The sequence below is a fragment of the Gorilla gorilla genome, chromosome 11 (genome assembly GCF_029281585.2).
Source record: "Gorilla gorilla gorilla isolate KB3781 chromosome 11, NHGRI_mGorGor1-v2.1_pri, whole genome shotgun sequence".
Lineage (NCBI taxonomy): Eukaryota > Metazoa > Chordata > Mammalia > Primates > Hominidae > Gorilla > Gorilla gorilla.
The window spans coordinates 83,925,046-83,950,573 of NC_073235.2; the positions used below are offsets into that span (position 1 = coordinate 83,925,046).

A 25,528-nucleotide genomic window follows, 5' to 3' on the forward strand; every position below is an offset into this window, starting at 1 on the left:
TTACCAGCTGGAGCAATCAGAATCGGTTAAAGTGAATCAAGTCACAGTGCTTCCTTAACCCTACCTCTCTGTTGGGGTCAGCCACAGTCTAAACCGCCTGCCGTTCAGCCTGAGAGGCTGCTGCTAGCCTGCTCACGCATGCAGCCCGGGCTGCAGAGGAAGTGTGGGGAGGAAGGAAGTGGGTATGGAAGGGTACTGAGATGTGGGTCTTGAAGAGAATAGCCATAACGTCTTTGTCACTAAAATGTTCCCCAGGGGCCTTCGGCGAGTCTTTTTGTTTGGTTTTTTGTTTTTAATTTGTGGCTCTTGATAATTTATCTAGTGGTTGCCTACACCTGAAAAACAAGACACAGTGTTTAACTATCAACGAAAGAACTGGACGGCTCCCCGCCGCAGTCCCACTCCCCGAGTTTGTGGCTGGCATTTGGGCCACGCCGGGCTGGCCGCAGAGGCTGGGCGGTCACAGCGAGGGGCGCGCAGTTTGGGGTCACACAGCTCCGCTTCTAGGCCCCAACTACCGTTAAAAGGGGAAGCCCGTGCCCCATCCAGGTCCGCTCTTGCTGAGCCCAGAGCCATCCCGCGCTCTGCGGGCCGGGAGGCCCGGGCCAGGACGCGAATTCTGCGCAGCCGAGGTTCCCCAGCGCCCCCTGCAGCCGCGCGTAGGCAGAGACGGAGCCCGGCCCTGCGCCACCGCACCACGCCCGGGACCCCACCCAGCGGCCCGTACCCGGAGAAGCAGCGCGAGCACCCGAAGCTCCTGGCTGGAGGCAGAAACCGGGAGTGGGGCCGGGCGAGTGCGCGGCATCCCAGGCCGGCCCGAACGCTCCGCCCGCGGTGGGCCGACTTCCCCTCCTCTTCCCTCTCCCCTTCCTTTAGCCCGCTGGCGCCGGACACGCTGCGCCTCATCTCTTGGGGCGTTCTTCCCCGTTGGCCAACCGTCGCATCCCGTGCAACTTTGGGGTAGTGGCCGTTTAGTGTTGAATGTTCCCCACCGAGAGCGCATGGCTTGGGAAGCGAGGCGCGAACCCGGCCCCCGAAGGGCCGCCGTCCGGGAGACGGTGATGCTGTTGCTGTGCCTGGGGGTCCCGACCGGCCGCCCCTACAACGTGGACACTGAGAGCGCGCTGCTTTACCAGGGCCCCCCCAACACGCTGTTCGGCTACTCGGTCGTGTTGCACAGCCACGGGGCGAACCGATGGTGAGTAGAGTTGGACTGATGCGCCCTCAGCAGCTCAGAGCGGCGTGAGAATGGCGCCCTGGGGATTCCCTGCCCGATTCAAACTTTCCTCCCTCCCAAGGAGGCAGGAGGGAAACGCTGCGAGAGCCAGTTCGCTGGAAATCTGCCAGGGAAACTAACTTATCTTGGGGTGGCAGCGCCCTGGGTGCGTTATGGTGCAAGGTCTTGGAGCTTCGAGTCGGGGGTGGTGGGCGGAGGAGGAGGTGGGGAAGCTGCCCTGCTGCGGACTGCACATCTGTGGCGACGGGGAGCTCAGTGGGCAGCACAGCTCACGTCTGAGCGCACGTGCACGTGTCTCGCTTTAGGCTCCTAGTGGGTGCGCCCACTGCCAACTGGCTCGCCAACGCTTCAGTGATCAATCCCGGGGCGATTTACAGATGCAGGATCGGAAAGAATCCCGGCCAGACGTGCGAACAGCTCCAGCTGGGTGAGTTGGGTATGGGACCAGGAGTTAGTGACCTCCCGACCCCCCCATGTGGACCCCACCATAGGGCAAGTCCTGGAAAGATTCACGTTGCCTGTTACTTCTGGTTTAAAGAGCATAAAGTTTTCAGTTTCAACTCCATCTCATCTTGCCTCCTTAATATAAAAGGGATTCCCTTTCTGTTAATATCGTTCTCCCTTTTCCTTATGGCAATGATTGCAGTACTCTGACAATTACGCTAGAGAAATTTCTTATGATACCTTCTCTTCATCTCTCCCCCTGTCTCTCCGTGTGTAAAGCACATTTTAGACTCTCTCAGCGTATTAAGGACAGGATCCAGCTAAGCCAAGACTTGAGAATTTTATTTCCATCTTTGACCTATCAACCCTCTTAAAGAACAGGCTGAGGAGCATATCAGGAATAGCAATTGGAATTGATCCCATATCCCGTCGTTTAACCTAAAGGCCTAAAAAAAAAAGTGATAGTTTTACTTAGAATATACAATCTAAAAGAAAAGGAAAATTGGCATCTTCATCGTTAATGTAGTATAATTTTCCATTCCCAAAACCGTCATCCAAAATTCATGTTATATGGGTCCATCTTTTTGCAGTCATTTCTCAATGTTTCAGATTTGTGACAAGTTGAAAAATGTGTACTGATAGAGGGGAGAAGTTTCATGTTTCAAAGCCAAAGACAAGTTTGTTGCACACAGACAAGTGGGGAAAGAGGAAGGAATATTAAATAACAAGACCTATCTTGTTCCAAAGTGTTACTGCTATATATATTGCTTAACTTTTTTCCCCTTAAAGCAACCCTGGGTCATAGTTGACATTGTTCCTAGTTTATGTATGAGGACTGTGGCTCAGAGTTGCAAATACCTTTTTAAAAGTTACTTAGCTAGTGACTGATAGGTGGGAACTAAAGTCAAACTAGGGTCTGAATGCATCCAAAGTCTAAGCCATTTTCTTACATGTATGTATCTTCAATGCAAATAAAATTAAGTGAATGGTTTAATATGTTGTCTGCTGAGCTGATGGGTCATCTGTAAACGGTGAATAAAATTGGTACTTCTTTATATTTCTTTGCTGTAAATGGACTTTTGAGATTAGTTATTGGATCTTTAACTTCTTTTGTATTTTATAGTAGTCTTTGCTCTTTTTCAAACTGTGAAGCTGGTTCCCTTCATTCAGATGAATTCAGATAGAGTATAAACATAATGGAATTTTTACTTTTAACTCAGAGCACCTATAAAAGTCTACGAGTTTTCTGTAGCATGTAGAATAAGCCCTAGCCTCTTGTTAAGCATCCTCAATACCAGAAATCACAGTAGGAATGCATAAAACATTCACAGACCCATACATTTTGGAATGATTTTGCAAAGCATAATTTTCATTGCATGAGAGAGTTGTGGGTGAAGAATTAGGGAGTGGAGCCGACAACTTTAGTCTGCCAGAGGATCTTGGCAAAGTCTCAGGAGGGGGCAATTTTATTTCTGTTGTCCTGTCATAGTTTCCTGATCCATGACATTATAACTACTGATATTTAGTGCCTACTTCCTGTCTGGATGGACACTGAATCTATTTCTGGATGTCTGTGTTTAAATGGATAAATCATGACATAATACTGTATTAAATTTAAGATAATGCCTGTCAATGGAAGGAAAAAATTGTTTGGGCATGTGTAGCATGGGAGTTGACTGTTCTCAGAGAAATGTAAACACAGTAGATATGTAATAGATATGAATTAAATGAAGATCTTTTGGATGGATGAATAAAAGTGGAGTGAAAATTTATCAACCTGATTGATGAGTAAGATAATTGATTAGAAATGATGAGCTAAACTGATATTTTTAACTTTCAAAATTTTGGCCAATCTACAAGGTATTTACTGAGATGAAAGGAAAAAAGGCAAGATTCCTAGTCAGTCAATGAGTTAAAACATTAATAGTGATAGTAACGCCTTGAGTATTTGCCGAAGAGTTGACAGAAGTTATTTCTCATGTAACGTTCTAAAGAATACAGATATCTTTTATTCCTCATGTAAAGAAACTGCCTCTCTATTCAGAATAAATTCAGTGGTAGCTTAAGGCTATAAAATAGGGATTGAGGCTACAGTCTAGAAATAAAACACTAAAAACAATACATTGGTAATAAAGATAATTTAGGATTCTTAGGTTTGTGGGCTATGCACTATTTTGTATGAAGAAGTTTCAAGAGTGTGTGTAAATATATATAAGCCATCTTCTGTAGAAGAATGTGTGTGTGTATGTGTGTGTGTGTGTGTGTGAATCTTCTGTATAAAATAACTTCAGTTGTCCTGTTTCAAATGTGGGTGACTCTAATGTTTCAAAAATGCTTAGCTCAGTACTGACACATAATAGACATTCAAAAAATAGTGGTTCTTCTTTATTGTTTACTTAAATCTATTATCTGTATGTTATCTGTAACAAGCAGGCTGAGGTTAATAGGGACAATTGATAAACTGAACCAAAAGTTTAAAAATTAAAAGGTAATACATTAAAAGGTAGAAGTTGAAATGAAACACAATGAGAAATTTTTGTTGGCTGAAGAAAAAAATGTTATAATGATTAAAGATTGATCTGTGATTGCCATGTCAGCAAGGTATCTTCTTTCCTTTGGAATAGCTTTACTTGCTATCAAGAACCTGAAGGTGTAGGGTCTTCAAATGGTGCCCATCTCCCACGCAATTAGAAATATCCACATGGACTAGTCTTTGAGTCTCTGTAGAATTTCAGATCAGTGGTTGATTCAGATAGACTCCTCCCCTCAAAAGAGGAGGTCCATATCTCGCCTACCCTACCCTCTGTGGACAAGGTGTCCCATATGGTATATTCATGCCATAAGCAGAAGTGAGCCTGCCTGTTTATCTAGAATGCCCGGGGTGAGAGACATTAGGCATGAGATACCCCTTTTAGTCAAGCAAGTTGACTGCAGAGCCAGCACCAAGAGAGTTACCTGGATAGTACCGCAAGGTGCTTTTCTTCCTGCATATATATTGTTGGCCTCCTTTTACTTCCCTGACTCCCCAAGAGACATCTCTTCTCTCACTTCTTTTGTACCAGAGGAAAGTGCTCTCTCTGCCAGGAGGGTCTGGGCCCAGACTTGCTCATGAAGACTATGTCTGAGGAGACCCAGGTGATTTCCACATGTCCACTTTCCACCCGGGCACTCTGCATCATCAGGCTTGTTTAAAGGAAACTTTAATCACAGCTGGTTCCTAAATTAAGGTGTCACAAATAATGACTCAATTAATATAGTTAAGCATAGTCCGTCCATGGACTATCAATATTCAAATAGAACATAATAAAACAAACGATTATCAAATTACTCTAAAAAGATGGTCTTTATTTGGTTATTCAAATATGTTTCCAGATCTTTCATTACTTTGGAGTTATCACTGAAAGCATTATACACACACTAACTCTCATTTGGGTAATAGTCTAAAGTTACACAATTACACTATCCAGTATAGTCTCCACTAACCACAGGTGGCTTTGAACACATAAAATGTGGCTAGTCACCGATGAGAGGGCTGTAATGTAAATTACATACTGGCTTTTGAATACTTAGTATAAAAAAACTCATTAATTTTTATGATATATATTGAAACAAACACTTTAAAATTATTGATTACATAATATTTTGGATTTATTAGGCGAAATAAAATTTTAGGTTAAATAAAATTTTTTACTTTTTTAATGTGGCTATTATAAAATTTAAAATTTCCAATGGGCTTGTATTATATTTCTATTGGACAGCACTGCTGTAGAGAAACATTAAGTTCTCTGTGTAAAAATAACGTTATCTCTTTAGGAGATGCTTTCCTGATATTTATGCATAAATGAGTAGAACTTTCACTTTCTTTTCTAGACTAAGTGTTCTATAGTTACTGGGCCTTCAAGCTGCCTGCCTGTGCCTCTCTTACAGGAAAGACCCATCTCAAGTTAGTCACCATTACCCATATTTAGATTTCTTTCTGGAAATTTTATTACCTTAGCCAGCCTCCTGGTTCATATTATGTAACCTATTTGAAAGAATTTAATTAGCATTGCATTATTAAACTAATGATTACCTAATCCTCACTTCTACTTGATTCATAGGAGTTATTAGCTTAACATTAAATAGCAAATATCTCACTGTTGAAACTTCAAATATGTTTTTCTTGATAACTTTTTACTTTTTCATTTGCAATGTGCTTTAAATTGTAGCTTATGAAGCTGAGATTGCAGATTGGTCATTTTGAAAAATCATCCCTGAACGAAGGCTGTTATACAATTATGTAGAAAATCAAGACAGAGAGCTTCACTAATAAACTATCAGGTTACCAGAAAGAAGTTTCCTGATTTCCAGCAGTTTCCCAAACTTTATGTCCCAAAAGGATGAGGTTTCCACCTAATTTGAGAGATGAGGCTTTCTAAATGCACTTTAGTTTTTGCCTTAAGTTTACTGGTCACTGAGTGATATACCCAATGACTTGAAAATATATCCCCTTGGCAACAGTTCTAGGGCCAGATGTGGAAATCCACTGCACATGTGGGTAATTTATCCATTCAGTTGTTCATTGAGGGATGCCTAAGGGCCTGAACCTGGGCATACAAAAGAAACATACTCCTTGTTCCAAAGGCTTTAAAGTTTATAAGATAGGTTATTATAGGGAAGTATGGTGAGATTTAATCTAGGTAAGACAATAAAGTGATGCATTCCTGAAGAACTGGTGTTCAAGTGGGGGAACTGAAAAATAATCAGAAGTTAGCCAGAGGAAGAGGCTATGGAAAAGTTTGCCAGAAAGAGCAAACTGTGTGTATAAAGACCCTGAAGTCTTTGAGATGCTTTTGAAGAACTAAAAAATGTGTACAGTTGCACTATGGAGTGTGAGCTAAACTGTAGGTTAGAGAGGCAGGCAGGAATTACTTCTGATACAACTCTAAGTATGAATTTACCCTAGGATATTTAAAACTGGGGAGTGACATGATCAGATTTGTGTGTTTGACAGATTTCTCTGGTTGCAGGTTAGTGAATGCTTTGGAGTAACTGGGTCAAGACTGAAGGCGATGAGGCAGTTGTAGGAAGATTTTGTTATAATTTAGACTACAGATGACAAGTGTCTGTACAAGGACACTGGCAGTAGCAGTGGAGAAGAACATGGAGATTCTGAAGGTATTTAGGAGATAGCACTTGGTAACTATTGAATGAAAGAAATGAGTGAGAAGGTTCCAAAGATGTTACTGAAGTTTCTAGTTTGGGCTGTGACATGGATGATGATCCAATATACTGAAAAAGGGAAGAGCAGCAGGTTTTCTGGCAAAATGATGAGTTTCATTGGCTTGAGATTCCTGTGAGACATAGAAGTAAAAATCTAGTGATCAGTTCTATGATCAGTTCCATGTATGGGTGTGGTAGACAGTAGAGAGGTCTGTACTAGCAAATCAGAGATGAGTAATGGACATAACCCCATTCACCTCCAAGGCTTTGATTACCATCTCTCTGGGATAAATAAGATCAAATGGCCAATGGCAAATTTCTAAGGATTCCTACAGTTTGAGAAGTGATTAGAATAGTGCTGCTCAAGTCTGGCTGTAACTTAAATTCTCATGCAGAGCTTTTAACAGTTCTGGTGGCCCATCTCAAACTAATAAAATCTCTGGGGTAAGTCTGTAGGGCACCAGTAGTTTCCAGAGGTCCCCAGATGATTCCAGTATTCATCCATGCTTGAGAACCACTGGAGAAGAAAAGAGGCTGAAAAAAAGGCTAAGAGGGTGAAGCCAAAGAGGTAGCAAGAAAAATCAGGTCAATCTGACATTAACCTGATTAAAGGAAGAGAGTGTTTTGAGAAGAGGTGAGTAGTTGGCAGTAGTAAAGGTTGCCAAGACATCAACCAGGGTGGTAAATTATGAGGTCTCATTAGATTTAGAGAATTAGTTCATTAGTAACCTCGGTAAGACAAGCTTTAATGGTGAATCCACTGCAGAGGGTTGAGAAGTGAGAAACAATAGCAAGTGTCAATAACTTTTAACTGGGTTCTTCCTTCATTAATACATTTTATTGATTACTTATGTATTGGAAATACACAGTTGAATAAGACATGGTTGAAGCCCTTGAGTAACTCAGTTGAGATGATGGGAGAGACAGGTAAATGGACAATTAATTATGAGATAATGTAATAAGCATGACAATAGACAGGTACATAGTGATGAGAAGAAATGAATGGGAGAAGGCTTCCTGGAGGAGTGAAATCTGAGTAGTGGACCCAGTTCTGACTGGTTTTGAAGAGCACATGTAAGGGCTCAATAAATGTGAAATAATTTTCATCTTTTTTATATTTGGGCAAAATCCCCTGGGATTTGCTGCACATATCAGCCTCATTCCAAAGTGTCTAGGTCCGCCTTGGGTTCCAAAGACTCATATCAGGTAGTTCAGACAGTAACACCTGCTCCTGAAATAGGGAGCTTGGAAATGACTGTCTTTAAAAGCAGGGATTTTTAATTTTGAGATTAGCTGGAAACATCAAATTAGAATATGGAATTGGACGTACAGGTGACAGGTCTGGGCTCACTGTGCTTGTTCTCAGTTTACCTCTGAGAATTTTTAAAAATCATAGAAAATCTTTTTTATATAAACTATGTAAAACACTATAATTCACAAAAATGTTCAGAAAATAGTAAGATTGTAGACTTAGTTCTAAAAACCCCTTTTATGGGACTCCTTGTGTGCAGTGGATTAGACATGTTCTTTTGACATTATGCCCTGTGTAGAAAATGCTGGTCAATGTGTACCATCTGTTTGTGAATCCCTTCAAGGTCTACCTCACCACAATACCAGTCTGTTTTCTTGTGGAAGTTTTCTAGAAGTCATTAGACTACAATCATTTTGTCTGCCAGTCATTGTCAATATCACATTTTATCCTTTAAACTCTGCCCAGAGAAACGTCCTTTGACATCTGTAACTCTTCATCTCATTCTGATCCTGCATTGGCCAGGATAATATGATACATTCCTCACTGGTTTTTCTCATGTATTTTTAAGTCTTCCTATCTTCCTGACCTCCTTTAATTCTTTCATTGCTGTCTTTTTTTCTTTTTCTTTTTCAACCATCCTACCCTGTGGATTCCAAAACCAAGCATAGAACTTTAATACTGACCACCAAGCAGATTTCCCTGGAGTATTTTCTGTTTACATTTTTGTATTTTCTTGTTTCAAAGATAGACAAAGTGGCATCCACACATTAGTGATTGTTTTTCAAATGAATTTTTAAATCCAAGAGATTAATTGAAAACCATGGAGGTTCAGAATTTTCTTTCCTTATTTTCTAATGTTAGAGGTTTAAATATGCTCTTTTAATAGGTTGTTTCAGAATAGTATAGGTTTATTCAAAATGTCCATATTTGAAAATAATGGAAAAGTACTAATAACTAATTGTCTGGCAGCATCAGATGGTGGTTGATAGTGTGAGTCTTAATCCCTTCCTTCCCCACTCACAAGTGGTGTGACCTTGGGCAAGTGCTTAGTCATCCCTTGTTTCGGCTTCTGCATCCATAAAATTGGGATAATACTATTGTCTACTTCATAGGGATGTTATGAAAAGTGAGTTAATACATGTCTTTGCATGTATTAAAACTGTGGTACGTCGTAAGCATGCAATAAGTATTAGTAATTAGAGACTAACTTTCCCTCTTTAAATTATGCTTACAAAATGTATCAGCTGGGTCACATTTTTCAGCTTTAGTTATTGAAAAGACTTGTGTACGTTTTCTGTGGGATTTTGAAGAAGTCCTGGCAGAGACCCCAAACCTAAAATCAAACCCGCAAGTGACCTAGTTGTTAGAGTTCTGAGGCCTCATGATGACTCAGGATCAGCCCAGATTTATAAAATTGCAACCATAAAGCTTGGCACTACTCTCTGGGGACATTTACCTCTTGAACTCTTTCTAAATAGAATAGAATAAGATAAAAAAAAATAGCTGAAATAACTGGCTTTTTCAGGCCTACAATTATATAAACTGTTTCTCACATAAATTGAGCATGATTATTGGCCATTGTGAGATTTTATTTAGGCAATATGAAAATATGACATTTAAACACTTTTTTTAAAAAAACATACTTTGAGAATGGTTTCCAACTTTGATGTTTTGCTCTTTTGACTCTTATTTGCCACTAGACTAGCTGGAGGAAAAGAGTTCTAGAAGTTTAGTACTTTTATGTCCTGTATCACCTCTAAAACCCAAGGATATTTTACTTTCCATCACCCAAAATTATTTTTATTGTAGAATTCATAAACATCATTATGTTTTAGAAACATTGCCACCAGGTTTAACTAGATGTGTGAAAAGAGTACATAGTTTAATATAGTCAATTATTATATGAATTAGTATTAGGACTTAAAAGGAAAAACTAAATTAAGGGGCCATTTTAATTAAAAAGCTAAAGACTGCTGATCAATTCTTGCAGCATTGTGAGCGCCCTCTGCTGGCTCAGTTCAAAGCACCATAATGCACGTACCCTGAGGAGCAGAGGCATTGATTATTTATTGACCACCTACTAGGTGCCAGGCATTCTTGCATACACAAGCATAAGTTTTCTGTCATCCTCATAGCCCTGCAATGGTAAATTTTGTCATGTTGTCATATTTGAATTGATTTTCTCACTTTTAATATATTTTTCCTAATCTGAAGTTATGTGAGTGAAGGGATTATATACTTTAATTATTGCTTTTATAAAAAATATCTTGAATGAATGACTCTTTATAAAATATGGAATTGGAACAAGGGTCATTCATGTTTTAGGATTAAGAAAAACTTTAGAGTGGAACAATTTGAAATGTATGGGATTTGTCTTACAATGGAATAGAGCTTCAGCTTAAAAAAAAAGACAGTTGGTGGAAGGTAAGGGCTTTTACTGCTTTTCTGAAACTTCACATCACATCATGAGTTTTGAAAGATCAGGTAAGTATGTATGTTGTCTTAGTAGCCAGAAAGCCAGACTGAGAGCCCCAGTCAAATGTCTGAATTGGTGGGGAAGTGACAGTACGATGACGCAGGTAGATAAAGCAGACATTTACTTGCATTAGAAAGTCCCAAGCTTTCCTAGCCACAAAGTATTTCACTAGCACTGTCAAAAGTTATATAGAAAGAAGACCTTAGAGTCTGACCTTTTCCCTGGTCCTTCTTTCTTTAGTGGAAATGCCAAAATACTGAGAACCATTCTAAATGGAGGAAAAGAGCAGGGCAAGATAGGGAACAAGTAAGTGACCTTTTTCTTGAACAGGTGAAAGTTGATTGTACAGTCTGTGGGTATATTTGCTATATTTTATATATTTTCAGCTAAAAGCTTCAGAAAGTGGAATAGATTTCAGTTAATTCATATGTCTGGAATATTTCTAGAGTTCTATGCTATAGAGTGAAATAACTTAGAGATCAAAGATGCTATTTTTTATTCTAATCTTTCCACTTACGGATTTGGGCAAGTTATTTGATTCCTTTAAGACTCAATTTTCTCTTCTGTAGGATAGGATTAATAATACAGCAATCCTCTGCTACTACTGTGGGTGTAAAATGAGTTAATGTGTATGATTACAGTTCCCCAATAATGATATGCCACATATATTTTATGAGCCAGGTTATATGCTGCATTGCACGTGCAGCTTAATATGCTTACATTAATCTTTAATATGATGATGCCAATAGCAAGTAACATTTGCATGTTTTCGCTGCCAGGCTGTCATCCAAGCACGTCACACATATCTCATTTACTCCACAGTCCTTGCAGAAACCCTCGGAGATAGGCATCTTCTGTGGACCCTAGCTGATTCTGTCTTAAGTCATCCCACTCACAAATCATCCTTTGTAAAGATCTTCAAACTCAGAGACTGTTTCCTTTCAGACCATCTGTTACTGTCTTAAAATTGAAGAAAATAATATTTTGGAAGAGAAGTAGAGAAGAATCATAGTAAAGAGAAAAGACCTCTCCAAAGCTTAGATCTCTGAAAGTTTGGTGATAATTATGCAGTAGTACATTCTAGTAAAGGATTTTTTTGTGGTGATATAATGTATTTCAAAATTCCCTCCCTCATACATACTGAGTTCCTGCCTACTGCATGTAAGGCACTGTCTTGAGCTGTGGGAATGCTGCTGTCAACAAAAGTCAATCTGCCCTCATGGAGGTGACATACAAGGTCAAATATCTAATCTCCCATAGTCCCTGTCACACTTGGAGCAATGACACTAAAACTGGTGATATGAATAACAATGAAAGGGGGAGGAGGAAAGAATGTATTTAACTAGCTTTGTAGTATTTCTTTGATCAAAATTCCTGTTCATTTGCATTTATATACACATTTATATATGCTGATACACATCAGTAGGAAGAAATAAACTGTAGTAAGCATGCATTTTTACATTTTCTTTCCCAAATTAAAAAAAATAGGAAAGAGAAAGGCTTAAAAGGAGATGGTTTTTAATGTGGCTTTGTTTTTTAAATATCTAGTGGAAAAATGCATTCAGCTGTGCAAAGAATTAGTCATTCTAGTTGTTTAAAAGCAGGGAAAATTATCACCATGTTAATTTCTGCTGACCTCTTTTATGTTAAACCATGTAAAGTATTTTTTCAATTATGGAGCTGATTTGATTTACTAAGAGTTTAGATGAGTAACGTATGAACTGAATTGAAAACCAGATTATAAATCACTTCAGCATGACATTTGGATAAAATATAAAGATAATCTGAGGTTGTTTATGGTGTTCTGTCAGAGAAATTCATGAGAATTAGCTCTCATGGCAGTTCTAATAATCGTCATTTTTGACCAACTTAGAAATATTGTATTTCTACCCAAAGACAATTTGCTTAACATTTGATATTTCAATAGGTAACTAAACAAAGGGGGAACAAAGGATATTACTTTTATTTTTAAAACAGTAGGTTTTTAAATAATACAAGAAAAGGCATAACCGTCTGTTAATACATCAAGCTTGTCCATGTGGTCCAGGATGGCTTTGAATGCTGCCCAACACCAATCCGTAAACTTAGAATGGCGATCATTAAAAAGTCAGGAAACAACAGGTGCTGGAGAGATTGTGGAAAAATAGGAACACTTTTACACTGTTGATGGGACTGTAAACTAGTTCAACCATTGTGGAAGACAGTGTGGCAATTCCTCAAGGATCTAGAACTAGAAATAATATTTGACCCAGCCATCCCACTACTGGGTATATACCCAAAGGACTATAAATCATGCTGCTATAAAGACACATTCACACGTATGTTTATTGCAGCACTATTCACAATAGCAAAGACTTGGAACCAACCCAAATGTCCATCAATGATAGACTGGATTAAGAAAATGTGGCACATATACACCATGAAATACTATGCAGCCATAAAAAAGGATGAGTTCATGTCCTTTGTAGGGACATGGATGAAGCTGGAAACCATCATTCGAGCAAACTATCGCAAGGACTAAAAACCAAACACCACATGTTCTCACTCACAGGTAGGAATTGAACAATGAGAACACTTGGACACAGGAAGGGGAACATCACACACCGGGGCCTGTTGTGGGGTGGGGGGATGGCGGAGGGATAGCATTAGGAGATATACCTAATGTAAATGACGAGTTAATGGGTACAGGACACCAACATGGCACATGTATACATATGTAACCTGCATGTTGTGCATATGTACCCTGGAACTTAAAGTATAATAATAATTAAAGATATAAATGTTGGCAAGGATGTGGAAAAATGGGGAACCCTTGCCCATTGTTGATGGGAAAGTAAGTACAACTATAATGGAAAATAGTATGGAGATTCCTCAAAAATTTAAAAATAGAACTATTACATGATTCAGCAATCTCACTGAAGGTATATATCCAAAGAAAATAAAATCAATATGTCAAAGAGGAAAAAAATATGAGATTTTCTTGCAATTTTTTTTTTAGCTGATCAGTTATCATTAGTGTTAGTGTACTTTATGTATGGCCCAAAACAATTCTTCCAGTATGGCCCAGGGAAACCAAAATATTGGACACCCCTGAGCTACATTGTAGAGCTATTGTTCACAAGCCCAACCACATGCTACAACTAACTACCTGGGGGGCTTCAAAAAAATTCTTATGTCTGGTTCTTAACCCAGACATGTCAAGTCTGAGCCTCTAAGAGTGGGGCCCAGGTGGAGGTACTGGTTTCAAACTCCCTTCAGTTGATTCTAACGTCCAGTCAAGGCTGAGTACTGAGTGGAAAAGGAGTGGACTCAGGATCACACAGGTTAAGGGAGAAAAGCTTTGGAGAAAGCCATGATCACAAGCTGAGATCATGTAGCAGTCTTACCTCTTCTGCTAAGATTCCGCAGGCACAACAAAATAAAAGAGAAGCTGGGCATGGTGGTGGGCACCTATATCCCCAGCTACATAGGAGGCTGAAGTGGGAGGATTACAAGAGCCCAGGAGTTTGAGGCTGCAGTGAGCTATGATCACGCCAAGGCACTGTAGCCTAGATGACAGAGTGAGATCCTATCTCCCTAAAAAATAAAAAGAGAAAAAGTCCCACAAATTAAGAAAAAACCCAGAACACTAGGGGGAATTACAGGATGTTCTCTGAACAGATTCTAGCCTGTAACCAGCACTTGAAAGTTACCTCAATATTATTGCTGTTGGGGGCTGCCTCTAGGGTAAAAACAGTATTAAGAAGTGAAAAGGGGAAACATATCTAAATGTAGTATATGTATTTGCTCACTTATTAAGATTGGTTTTTCTTCTGTGGAAGAATGATTGTTTCATGACTATTTCCATGAACTTTCTTTCTGGCTGTGCATTCATTCTTTTTACACACATTTTGAATTAAGATATATAAAATAAGTAGAAGATGCTTAGTCAAACCATAATAGAAGCTTTGAATTGTTTTTCGTTTACTGACCTTTCCATTTCAGCACCCATTTCTGGGCTGTTTGTCGGGGGTGAGATTATGACAAAGATACAGTCCTGGGCAAGATGAATGAGGTCACTATTTACTAAGCCTTGGAAGTAGGCCAGAAACATTGTAAATAATGTAGTTATCCTTAACAAAAATGAAAATACTTATTCCTACAAGATATTAATCAATTTTGCCACAATTTCCTCTGAGTGATCACATCCTGTGTGTCTAAGAACCCTTGAGTGCTGATGTTGAGAGTCATCTTTCAGTATCTAAGAGTGGATTAACTAACAACTGTATAGGAGATATTTGAAAATTAATGAATCAGACATTTTATCTATATATTAGAAGGCAACTATTGTTTGGAACCACATTGTAACAGATATGAGATTACATCTAGTGGCATTTTGACCCCCACCCCACCAATTTCCCACTTACACACCTGCCATATGTTTTTCTATTTGAAATCTCCTCTGCTCACGGGTGAATGAACCACATCACTGGCTTCCTGGGAAAGCTCTTCCTACATTTATTCTTAAGTAAACATCTCTTTCTTGTGGCTTCTGGAGGGCTAATTATTCTCCTATTTCTAAGAATCATTATTTTTAGCCTAGAACAAGAAGAAGGGAAGGGCATGAGCTACGCTGGAAATAAAGTCCCAGGACTTTGGTGAGACTACATGGGACACATCTTAAAATAGCCTAATGATTTAGTGGCCCTTTTCCAAGAGAGCTGAGAGGCACTCATGTGGAGAGAAAGAAGTTTCAGGGAAGTGATGTTAGTAAGTGAGAAAGTGAGTAGTCTGTGGTGTGTGTAAACCTCAGTGTGAGCCTGGGCAGTGATGACATTGTGATGTTACCTGATGGAGCTAAAACTAAAACAAGGAGGAGGCAATGCAGAATATTAAATAGATAACAGTTCATAATGCAAGAGTTTGTCTAGTCTTCACTTAGAAATTTACAAAACAGTCGAAACCGATAACAATGCACTATTTTTGCACGTAATTTTTTGGCCATTTTCATTAAGCTATTTACATGGTACATTGTGGTTCTAAACTATTGTCTTTTTAATCTTCTGGGTGGCTCTCTCTAGAATAATAGGTTTGTTTCTAAATATTGGATGTAATCGTAATGAAAGTGTCTATTACACACGCCGTATTATTTGTGACCTCCATCCTCTCCTGTCCTTAATTTTCTTCTTGCTCAATTGTCTTAACTGAGTGTTGACTATAACTTCATAAAAATTTTAGTATTTTCAGAGGGAACTTATTAACATGGCTATTGTAGTAAATAACAGGAACTTCATGTAGACTGAATCTACCATTTGTTATCTATTTTTGACAGTAAACAATTGATTTTAGTGAAAACTGAAAATTGTATTATAATGAAAATTAATATGCCTTGTTTGTCATTCTCTTTTAATTTAAATTTTGTTGGTTTGGCGTCAGGTAGCCACAATAACAACTCCCTATTTTAGACCTTACCTATCTCCCACACACAATTTTTTTTTCTCCTACCATCTTCCCTCTGTTTTCCCCTTCTCTTTTCGTGTCATTTCTCTCTTCATCCCTTCCTTTCTCAATTTAACACGGAGACCTTATGTGTCCACCTGGACCGTTCTTTACCAAGGTTTGGGCCACAGCAAGACTCCTTTCCAATTCTAATAGAAACCATTGCCATTCAACCCCAGCATTCTTTGTCCAGACCTAGACCTAGTCCTCCTCCCTTCAGTCTAGTTCTCCAGGAAGCCATTGCCAGTTAGTGGGAGTTGCCATTTATTCTATATGTAAGCTGTCGAGAAAAACATTCTCTGCATTTCACAGTAACAGTGTTCCTGACCATGAGAACCACTTAGGGCAGGGGTCCCCAATCCCTGGGCTGTGGATGGGTACTGGCCCGTGGCCTGGTAGGAACTGGGCTGCACAGCAGGAGGTGAGCGGTGGACCAGTGAGCATTCCCGCCTGAGCTTTGCCTCTGTCAGATCAGTGGTGGCATTAGATTCTCGTAGCAGTGCAAACCCTATTACGAACTGCACAGCCGTGGGATCTAGGTTGTGCTTTCCTTAGGAGAATCTAATGCCAGATGATCTGAGGTGGAACAGTTTCATTCCAACCCTCACTACTGCCCATGGAAAAAATTGTCTTCACGAAACCAGTCCTTGGTGCCAAAAAGATTGGGAACCACTGACCTAGGGTAATCAGGGCCTCACCTGGATCTGCTGGAGCAGAATCTCCAGAGGAGGAGCTCAAACATTTTCTTCACTTCAGTTGTGATTAAAGGTTTTGTTTTTCCTGAATGACATTTTAGAAAACAAAAGTATAAACAAACATCTTCCCACACTCCTTAAACAAAATCTTTCCTACCCAGGAGACTTAGTGCAAATAATTTCACTTCTCAAATATTAGCCTTACCAGGCATAGTGGCTTATGCTGGTAATCCCAGCACTTTAGGAGGTCAAAGCAAGAGGATCACTTGAGGCAAGAGTTCAAGACCAGTATGGGTAACATAGTGAGACCCCCATTGGTACGAAAATAAAAATATTAGTTTGTATCTCTGTAAGTGTTCTGAGTTTGCCCAGGAAGCTACATTTAGGGGTCAACATTATAGGAGGAGACAAAGTGCCAATGATATAGAGAATGGTCACCATAAATTCATGAAAACTTGGTACCTAGTGACCAGTGTTCAAAATTAACAAACTGAAGTTCCACATCCTTATCCAATCAAATTGATGCTAATGTATTTATCTGCCAGGAATTAAGAACAGATGCAATAGAATTGTCATATGCCAACTGAAGAGGGTGAAAAGAAAGACAGCAAAAAGAATCTTAGGATACTGCATCTTACTCTGCCCCAAAGTAACTTATTTGAAATTACTTAACATGGGATTTTAATAGGAACCCAGCTATAACACAAATAATTTTTTCTAACAAAAGAAAATAATGATCACTGTGAAGACCACTTCTTATATAGTATAGAAGTACTATCTAGTACATGAGCATTTTATTTATGTTTGGCTATTCATGCATTTGCCAAAGTATCTATTGAAGTTTTTTATTTACTACTGAGATAATCTGGTTTCCAAATCACTTTTATCTCTGTTGAAAACATGAGTCATATTCCAATAAATGTAAACATAGGGCAGTTTCTTGTAAACGCAAGGCATTATTGGTATGCTAATTGTATGTTCCACTTTCTGCATGCTTAATCATCACCTTCCAGCTCCAATAAATTGTACCTTAATTGCTGAGGGTGTATTATAGTCTTTCTATTCTTAATGTCTCAGTAGAAGAAACATTTTTAAAAGTGCTCTGATAATATTGCTTACATTGTTAGATAAATGGCTAATTCTTTTCCAAACGTTAGACACAGCAGTTGTAGTTGCACAACCTGGTATTAGCTTTAAGTGGTTTTCCCCACTCCTAGTCCTGTTAGCTATCTCTTATATGATTGAGTCTATCTTTTCATGGTGCTACCAGTCAGAGGTCATTTCTACAACCATAGTCACCTTGTATTAGAGAATAATTATGTTGGCACAGAGTAATTCACATTTATCCTCACATCGTGCACTGAATATAAGATAGAGAAGTAGTTAACAGAAAAATACTGGGGATGAGTGCACAGTTTTCTCTTCTTTTGTAGAATGTTTTCAATACAACTGATAAAATTATTTTCACATGCTATAGGTAGCCCTAATGGAGAACCTTGTGGAAAGACTTGTTTGGAAGAGAGAGACAATCAGTGGTTGGGGGTCACACTTTCCAGACAGCCAGGAGAAAATGGATCCATCGTGGTAGGTATTGGAACTGGTCCACTGATCCATCGTGAAATCAGCTATCCTGGGTGCAGCTTTCACATCATTTGGTCTACTTTTATTTTATTCAGACTTGTGGGCATAGATGGAAAAATATATTTTACATAAAGAATGAAAATAAGCTCCCCACTGGTGGTTGCTATGGAATGCCCCCTGATTTACGAACAGAACTGAGTAAAAGAATAGCTCCGTGTTATCAAGGTAAGGCATGATTTTGATACGAATTAGATAAAGATAAGTAAGTGAATACCTTTTAGTGTTTTAAATTTATGTTCAAGTTTAGATGTTCGGAGGAGAGGGAGATCTTCTAAGTAATTATGTTCTTTTTAACTACTCAATTTCTTTCTTTACCCAATTGCAATAGCATTATTTTTCATAAATGCACTTTGTGCTATGAAAATTCTACAATTTGAATAACTCTGAAATCTAGCTCTTTAACTACCCACTTTTGCATTAAATTTACTTTCAATTTGGTATAAGTGAGACTAGTACCCAGCAAATATAGGACATTTAAATTGTGAAATTATATTGGAAGTCTGATTAAAAAGAAAGACTTTAGGTTTCCTGTTTTACCTTTAGCTTCCAGGAGTAATTGGGAAGAATAATCAGTGTAAGCAAATCTTTCATTCGCACTCACTATCTCTTTTTCCAATTTACATGTTTTCCTTCAAGCAGCAAGAGATTGGTGTCTTAAGTTTGAAACATTTTTCTCATGGTAACTCTATGCTATAGGTAGCATCAGCAAGTACAGAGCTAGGACATAACAGAAGTGAGCAGAATTGGGGTGAATGTCAACAGAGCATGTCAGAGGATATCTGCAGCAAAACTAAAATCCAACAATGCATCTTTAGGAAGCTAAGAAACGTATGAATGCAAATTTATAATCTTCTAACCACCCTGACTCTCAAAAAAAATCCCTCAGCACCCAAAGAAAAATTTTATTGGTTGGCAAAACTTTGGCCAAGTATTTGAGTTCAATCATTGGTGCTAATAAGACTTGGGTCTTTCTTCCCTGGAATGTGATGTCACAGAGCAGCTTATATTACATATATTCCTATTTTGCCTTCAGATACCCAAAAGATAAAAAAGTGAATATTGATTCTCAGTTGCAATAAAACTCAGTCTTGATTTCTGTATGTTTGCTATCTTCTTTTTCCTAATAGTTTTCGGTTTATCTTTAAAATATTTTCATAGTAGAGTTTTTAGTTTTTCTCGGATATACCTAGCCACATACTACAAAAATCTCAAGATGCCATAAACCTAACCCATCTACAATTGTAAAATACAGGATCAGGTAAGATATATTTTTTTAAAGGGATGAAAACTCCTGACCAGAAATGGTCATTATAAATGACTTACCAATTTATTGAAGTTTTCTGTTTAGCAAAGCCAAAAGGAAGCTCTGGTTCCAATTCTTATTTTCATAGAAGTTTACTTATATCACTTTTTGGAAGAAGCAAAGCTTTGCCCCCTTAGTAAGTTCCAAAAGCATTCATTCATGGGACTTTGTAATAATAGACCTTTATGTCCATGCAGATCTTGATTCAGTCTATATTTTCAGTTGGGCAAAATCTAAGAAAGGACACTGTCTTCAATTAATGGTGTTAGCAATAGCAAAGACATGGAATCAACCTAAATGCACATCAGTGTTGGACTGGATAAAGAAAATGTGATACATACACACTGTAGAATACTACACAGCCATAAAAAATAATGAGATTAGGTCCTTTGCAGCAACTTATATGGAGCTGGAGGCCAATAACCTAAGCGAACTAACACAGGAACAGAAAACCAAATACCACATGTTCTCACTTACAAGTGGGAGCTAAACATTGAGTACATATGGACACAAGGGACACAAAGTAGGCACAAACACTAGGGCCTACTTGGTGGTAGACGGTGGGAGGAGAGAGAGGATTGAAAAGCTACCTATCAGGTACTGTGCCTATTACCTGCATGGGGAAATAATCTGTACATCAAACCCCTACAACACGCAATTTATCTATGCAACAAACTTGCACATGAACCCTGAACCTGAAAGTTTTTTTTTAAATGCCTTTGGGAAAATTGGCTATCTGCGTGCAAAAGAATGAAATTGAACCCTTATCTTAGCAAATATACCAAAGTCAACTAAAATGGATTAAAGACTTAAACACAATACCTGAAACCATAAAATTTCTAGTGGAAAACATAAGAGAAAAGCTACTTGACATTAGTCTAGGCAATGAGTTTTTGGAAATTACACCAAAAGCTCAGACAACAAAAGCAAAAATAAACAAATGAGACTCTCCTGCATAGCAAAGGAGATAATCAACAGAGTGAAGAGACAGTCTGCAGAATGGGAAATAATATTCGCGTAAGTCCTATATATTTAAAATGTATAAGGATCTCACCAACTCAATAGCAAAAAACCAAATAACTGATTAAAAAATAGTCAAGAGACCAAATGGCTTTCTTTCCAAAGAAGGCATCAAAATGGCCAATAAGTAGATGAAAAGGTGCTTAACATCACCAATCATCAAGGAAATGCAAATTACAAACGACTATGAAATATCACTTCACACCTATTAGAATTGTCATTATCAAAAAGGCAAGAGATAACAAGTGTTGGCGAAGGTGTGAAGTAAAGGGAACCCTTGCACACTGTTGGCTGGAATGTAAATTGGTACAGCCATTATAGAAAACAGTAGAGAAGTTACTCAAATTAAAAATAAAACTACCATATGGTCCAGCAATCCCTCTTCTGGGTATATATCCAAAGGAAATGAAATCAGTACCACATAAAGAGATCCGTGTTTTTATGTTCATTGCAGCAGCATTCACAATAGCCAAGTTACAGAAACAACCTTAGTGTCCATTGACAGATGAATGAATGGATAAGGAATTGTGTGAGGTGTATATATACACACATATATACATAAACACATACAATGGAGTATTATTCAGCCTTTAAAAAAGGAAATTCTGACTTTTGTGACAACATGGATGACCCTGAAGGACATTATTTTAAGTGAAATAAGCTAGGCCCAGAAAGACAAATACTGTATGATCTCACCTATCTGTGGAATCTAAAAAAGTCAAATACATAGAGAAGAAGGTGAGCAGAGAGAGGGTTAGGAATGGGAAGATATTGGTGAAAGTGTACAAAGCTGCATTTGTGTAGGATGAATAAGTCTAGAGATCTAATGTACAGCATGAGAACTGGAGTTAATAACTGTGCACTGGAAATTTGCCAAGAGAGTAGATTTCACTCTAAATGCACAAAAAAGATGACCGTGAGGAGGTATGTAAAGTGTAGTAACTGTTTCACTATGTATACGTATATCAAACCTGATGTTGTACACCTTAGATATACACAGTAAAAAGAAAGCATGGGCTCAAAATCACAAATCCTACCTCTGTCTTACTCATTTGACAAAAATTTTTTGAGTATATGCTGTGTGTGCTTCCTATGAAGAAGCAGAGGGAGATATTTTTATTGCCATTTCATAGGGATATTTTGAATACTAATATGGAAGGGATTTGTTATATCAAGGTTACTGGTTTTTGTTTTTAAAAAGTACGAACTATAGACCTTAAAGGACGTTTTTTTAAGGATTTACTTAAGAAATTATGGAGATTATATCTTTATTTTAAGATAAAATTCTGAGTTGTTTTAGTATTTCATTTTAGATTATGTGAAAAAGTTTGGAGAAAATTTTGCATCATGTCAAGCTGGAATATCCAGTTTTTACACAAAGGTAATTGTTCAAAAAATAGCTGCTATAAATGTTTACATATAGAATCTTAATTCTTCTCATGGTTTGGAAGACTGATATGTTTTAAAGTAAAAATTGTGTAACATCTTCATCATGTCTCTTAAATTTGAGTATTACAACTTAATTTTTGCCACTCAAAATTCCACATATATTTCAATAAAATATCAATATTTAGATGGCTATACTACATAAGATGAATGAAAATCTATACTGAAGAACATTTCTTTCATCAACAATTTAATGAAAATCAAAAGTAGCTACGGTTAATTGTCTTGTTAACTTAGGTATTGAAAATATCAACCCAAGTATGTTATTTTAAATTTCTAGTTGAGGGGCAAAGGAAGAATATCAGTCTATATTTTTCATTAAATTATGATAATTGGGAAATTTAAGAACTTAATATCCCCTTAAATCAGATAGACAATATTCCCAAGATTTCTTACTCTCTTTCTAACATTCTAGGATATGTATGAAAGGGCACAGTTGTACTCAACCCCAAATCTCTCAGTTTTTCTTAAAACACACTATGAATTCAGGAATGTTTTTTGACCCTGTGAAGATCAGGCACTATATCAAGTTTGGGGTTGACAGTGTCTGCAAATATTAACAGTTATATTAAAATGCTTACAAAGAAAATGCTTTCTTCAGTTTAAGTTGACTTTTTTTAAGTTTAGGATTGTTTAGGAGTATAGAAATATGCTAAAGATATTTAATTGCTGAAAGTGTTCATACTATACCAGGCAAGGGCATGCTCATTCCAATCTTCTCCTTCTCCTAAATTTTCCTCTGTATAACAAAATATGCCCCACATTCCATTGGACTTTTTTCCCTAAGCTAACATTATTAGAAATGTTTTCCCTAAGCTAACACTATTAGTCAGGGGTTCTTTGCAAATAGAAATAAATTAAGTCTACTTTTTATTCTTTGGCAACACATGATTATCTCCATAATTAGCACTAATGAATTACCCACATACGATTTTCTTTAATAGGAACCACATTGCCTTTCTCCCCAAAGCTTACTCTAGCGTTCAGTACTTGTCCCTTCAACTTTTGAAATCCACTGATAAATGCATTGAATGAGAGTTTCAGAGTTTCTTCTCTGAGATTTCGCTTTTAGAAATCCATTAGCCAACTTCTCTGGCTTTTTTTTTTTCCTAGTATGTTTTAACTTCACAGAATATTCCTACTTCAGGAATTTATTATTATAAAAATATGTTCTCTTCACTATTGTGTATCTGGAGGAGGTTTGGGGTGGTGAGATTAAACTTTAAATAATAATAGTTTTTTTTTTTCTTACAGGATTTAATTGTGATGGGAGCCCCAGGATCATCTTACTGGACTGGCTCTCTTTTTGTCTACAATATAACTACAAATAAATACAAGGCTTTTTTAGACAAACAAAATCAAGTAAAATTTGGAAGTTATTTAGGTACTATAAAAATTGACAAACTTAAATGATCTCTGCCTTACAAATACTAGTACTGTAATTATAAATAAGGAAAATGTATTTTCCAAAGATCTAAATGGCCAGTATAATTACAGTAATAATTAGGCAGTTCAGAAACTGTCTCTTAAGGATAGGATTTATGAAACTTTAGTGAACTCAATATTTTACATTTACACATGTGACTAAAATCGTCAATATATAATTCTTAATAGAACTCCTAGTTTAGTATACTCTTTGTAGTTCACTTTAGGAAACACTAGTAAGTTTCTATCTCTGTGTAGTCAACTGATTATACAGGTTGTTTCTGTTGAGTGCCTCCCATATCTCAGGAACTGTTTGTGAGAACTTTACATGAATTAACTCATTTAAACATCTGCGTAAGTAAGTATAGCTTCCTTAAGCACCAACTGAAAGCCAGTGGTACTGGCCACCACATTCTGGATGAGGGGCTCCATGAAGCATATGGGTCTAAAAACAGCTCATTGACCTTCACCTCATAAGTTCTTGGAATATTTCCCAGAGCTTAACTATTTTTATCATCTTCCTCCTCCTCACTGTCATCTCATAAGTCAATAGTAGGATACTTCATCATCTGTATTTCAACAGAAATGCAAACTTTTCTGGTATTAATGTCCATTACAAGAAAATAAATGCTTTTCCTATAGATTTTCAGAAAATCCAGCTTTGTTTAAACTGTATGTGTGTCAAATGTGAGCATCTTACACTCAGAAATAATTATAAAATAAGCACTCTTTCTATTCAAACAGAAGAAATTTCAAGTAGAAGAATTTGTTACAATTCAATGTTTTCTTGTTTATGATTAAAGGATACTTTGAAATAGTTCAAGAAATATAACTTGATATGCCTTTTATCACATAAAATACGAACAATTTTTTGTCATCAAAAAGTCATCACAAAGATTTGGTGGCAAAAAAAGTTGAACTTCAGCAGGATTTTTATTTAAAGTTTAAAGTTTTCATTTCCCAATTGAGATTTTATATTTAATATACTCTAAAATATGTCTGTTGTAATCCTAGAAACTGATTATACTGCACCAGATGTAAAGATGCTATTTTCAATTTCTAGGACTCGGAAATACATACCATATGACTGCAGTTTTGTAACACATATCAAAATTGCATAAAACATAATGAATGACCAATTTTGAGTATCTCTATGCTAAATATTCTTAACTGCTTAATGTAGTCATTATGAGTTCGGTGTCATTTAATTTTATGATCTATTTTACCCATGTTACCATATGATGTACTTTACCCAGGACTCTCATACTTTCTCCCTTTTCTTAAAGGATATTCAGTCGGAGCTGGTCATTTTCGGAGCCAGCATACTACCGAAGTAGTCGGAGGAGCTCCTCAACATGAGCAGATTGGTAAAGTAAGAATTACATTTTTATATTTATTTCTTCACAAAGGTTCAAATACATTGCATGAATAAGATATTAAAGGAGAAACTGCGAATGTTGTAAGGAAAGAAAGATTAGAAATGATGAACCGATTATTACATTTAGTGGAATTGGTGAAAGATGTTATGGTTTTAGAAGAAATTTAGCAAAAAACTTTCTGAAAAATTACAAAAGTCAAATAAGACATTGTTTTAAGAAAATTATAAGATAGAACTATCTAAAAATGTCCAGGGAGTATATGGTGAACAGTTTCACAGCTGAAAAGAAGTTGAGGCAGCTACATATTTTGTAGTAAGACTAGAAAGAAGGAAATATTATTTCTGGTTTTAGTTTTTGCTGTGTCGCTATGTGAACATTGGTCACCCAGCTTTTCTGAGCCTTACTTTTGAAAACTGAGGCAAACAACACTTCTGGTGCCCCCTCTATAGGATCAATAAGATAATTCCTGAGAAAATACTTTTGCAAGTAAGGCATATTAATGTAACAGTGGATCCCAAACCCTTTTGTGT

General features: G+C 37.5%; 1 protein-coding gene across 1 annotated transcript in view; it reads left to right on the forward strand.

Annotated features, from left to right (window-relative positions):
- Positions 1-224: 224 nt before the first annotated feature.
- ITGA4 (integrin subunit alpha 4) overlaps positions 225-25,528 on the forward strand; it is an 82,848-nt gene continuing 57,544 nt past the window's right edge. The window contains exons 1-7 of the mRNA XM_004032913.5: positions 225-1,198; positions 1,543-1,664; positions 18,262-18,368; positions 18,461-18,590; positions 22,062-22,129; positions 23,449-23,578; positions 24,906-24,991. Of these exons, the coding sequence (XP_004032961.3) occupies positions 1,002-1,198; positions 1,543-1,664; positions 18,262-18,368; positions 18,461-18,590; positions 22,062-22,129; positions 23,449-23,578; positions 24,906-24,991 (840 nt within the window). The 5' untranslated portion in view covers positions 225-1,001. The remainder of the gene's footprint in view (positions 1,199-1,542; positions 1,665-18,261; positions 18,369-18,460; positions 18,591-22,061; positions 22,130-23,448; positions 23,579-24,905; positions 24,992-25,528) is intronic.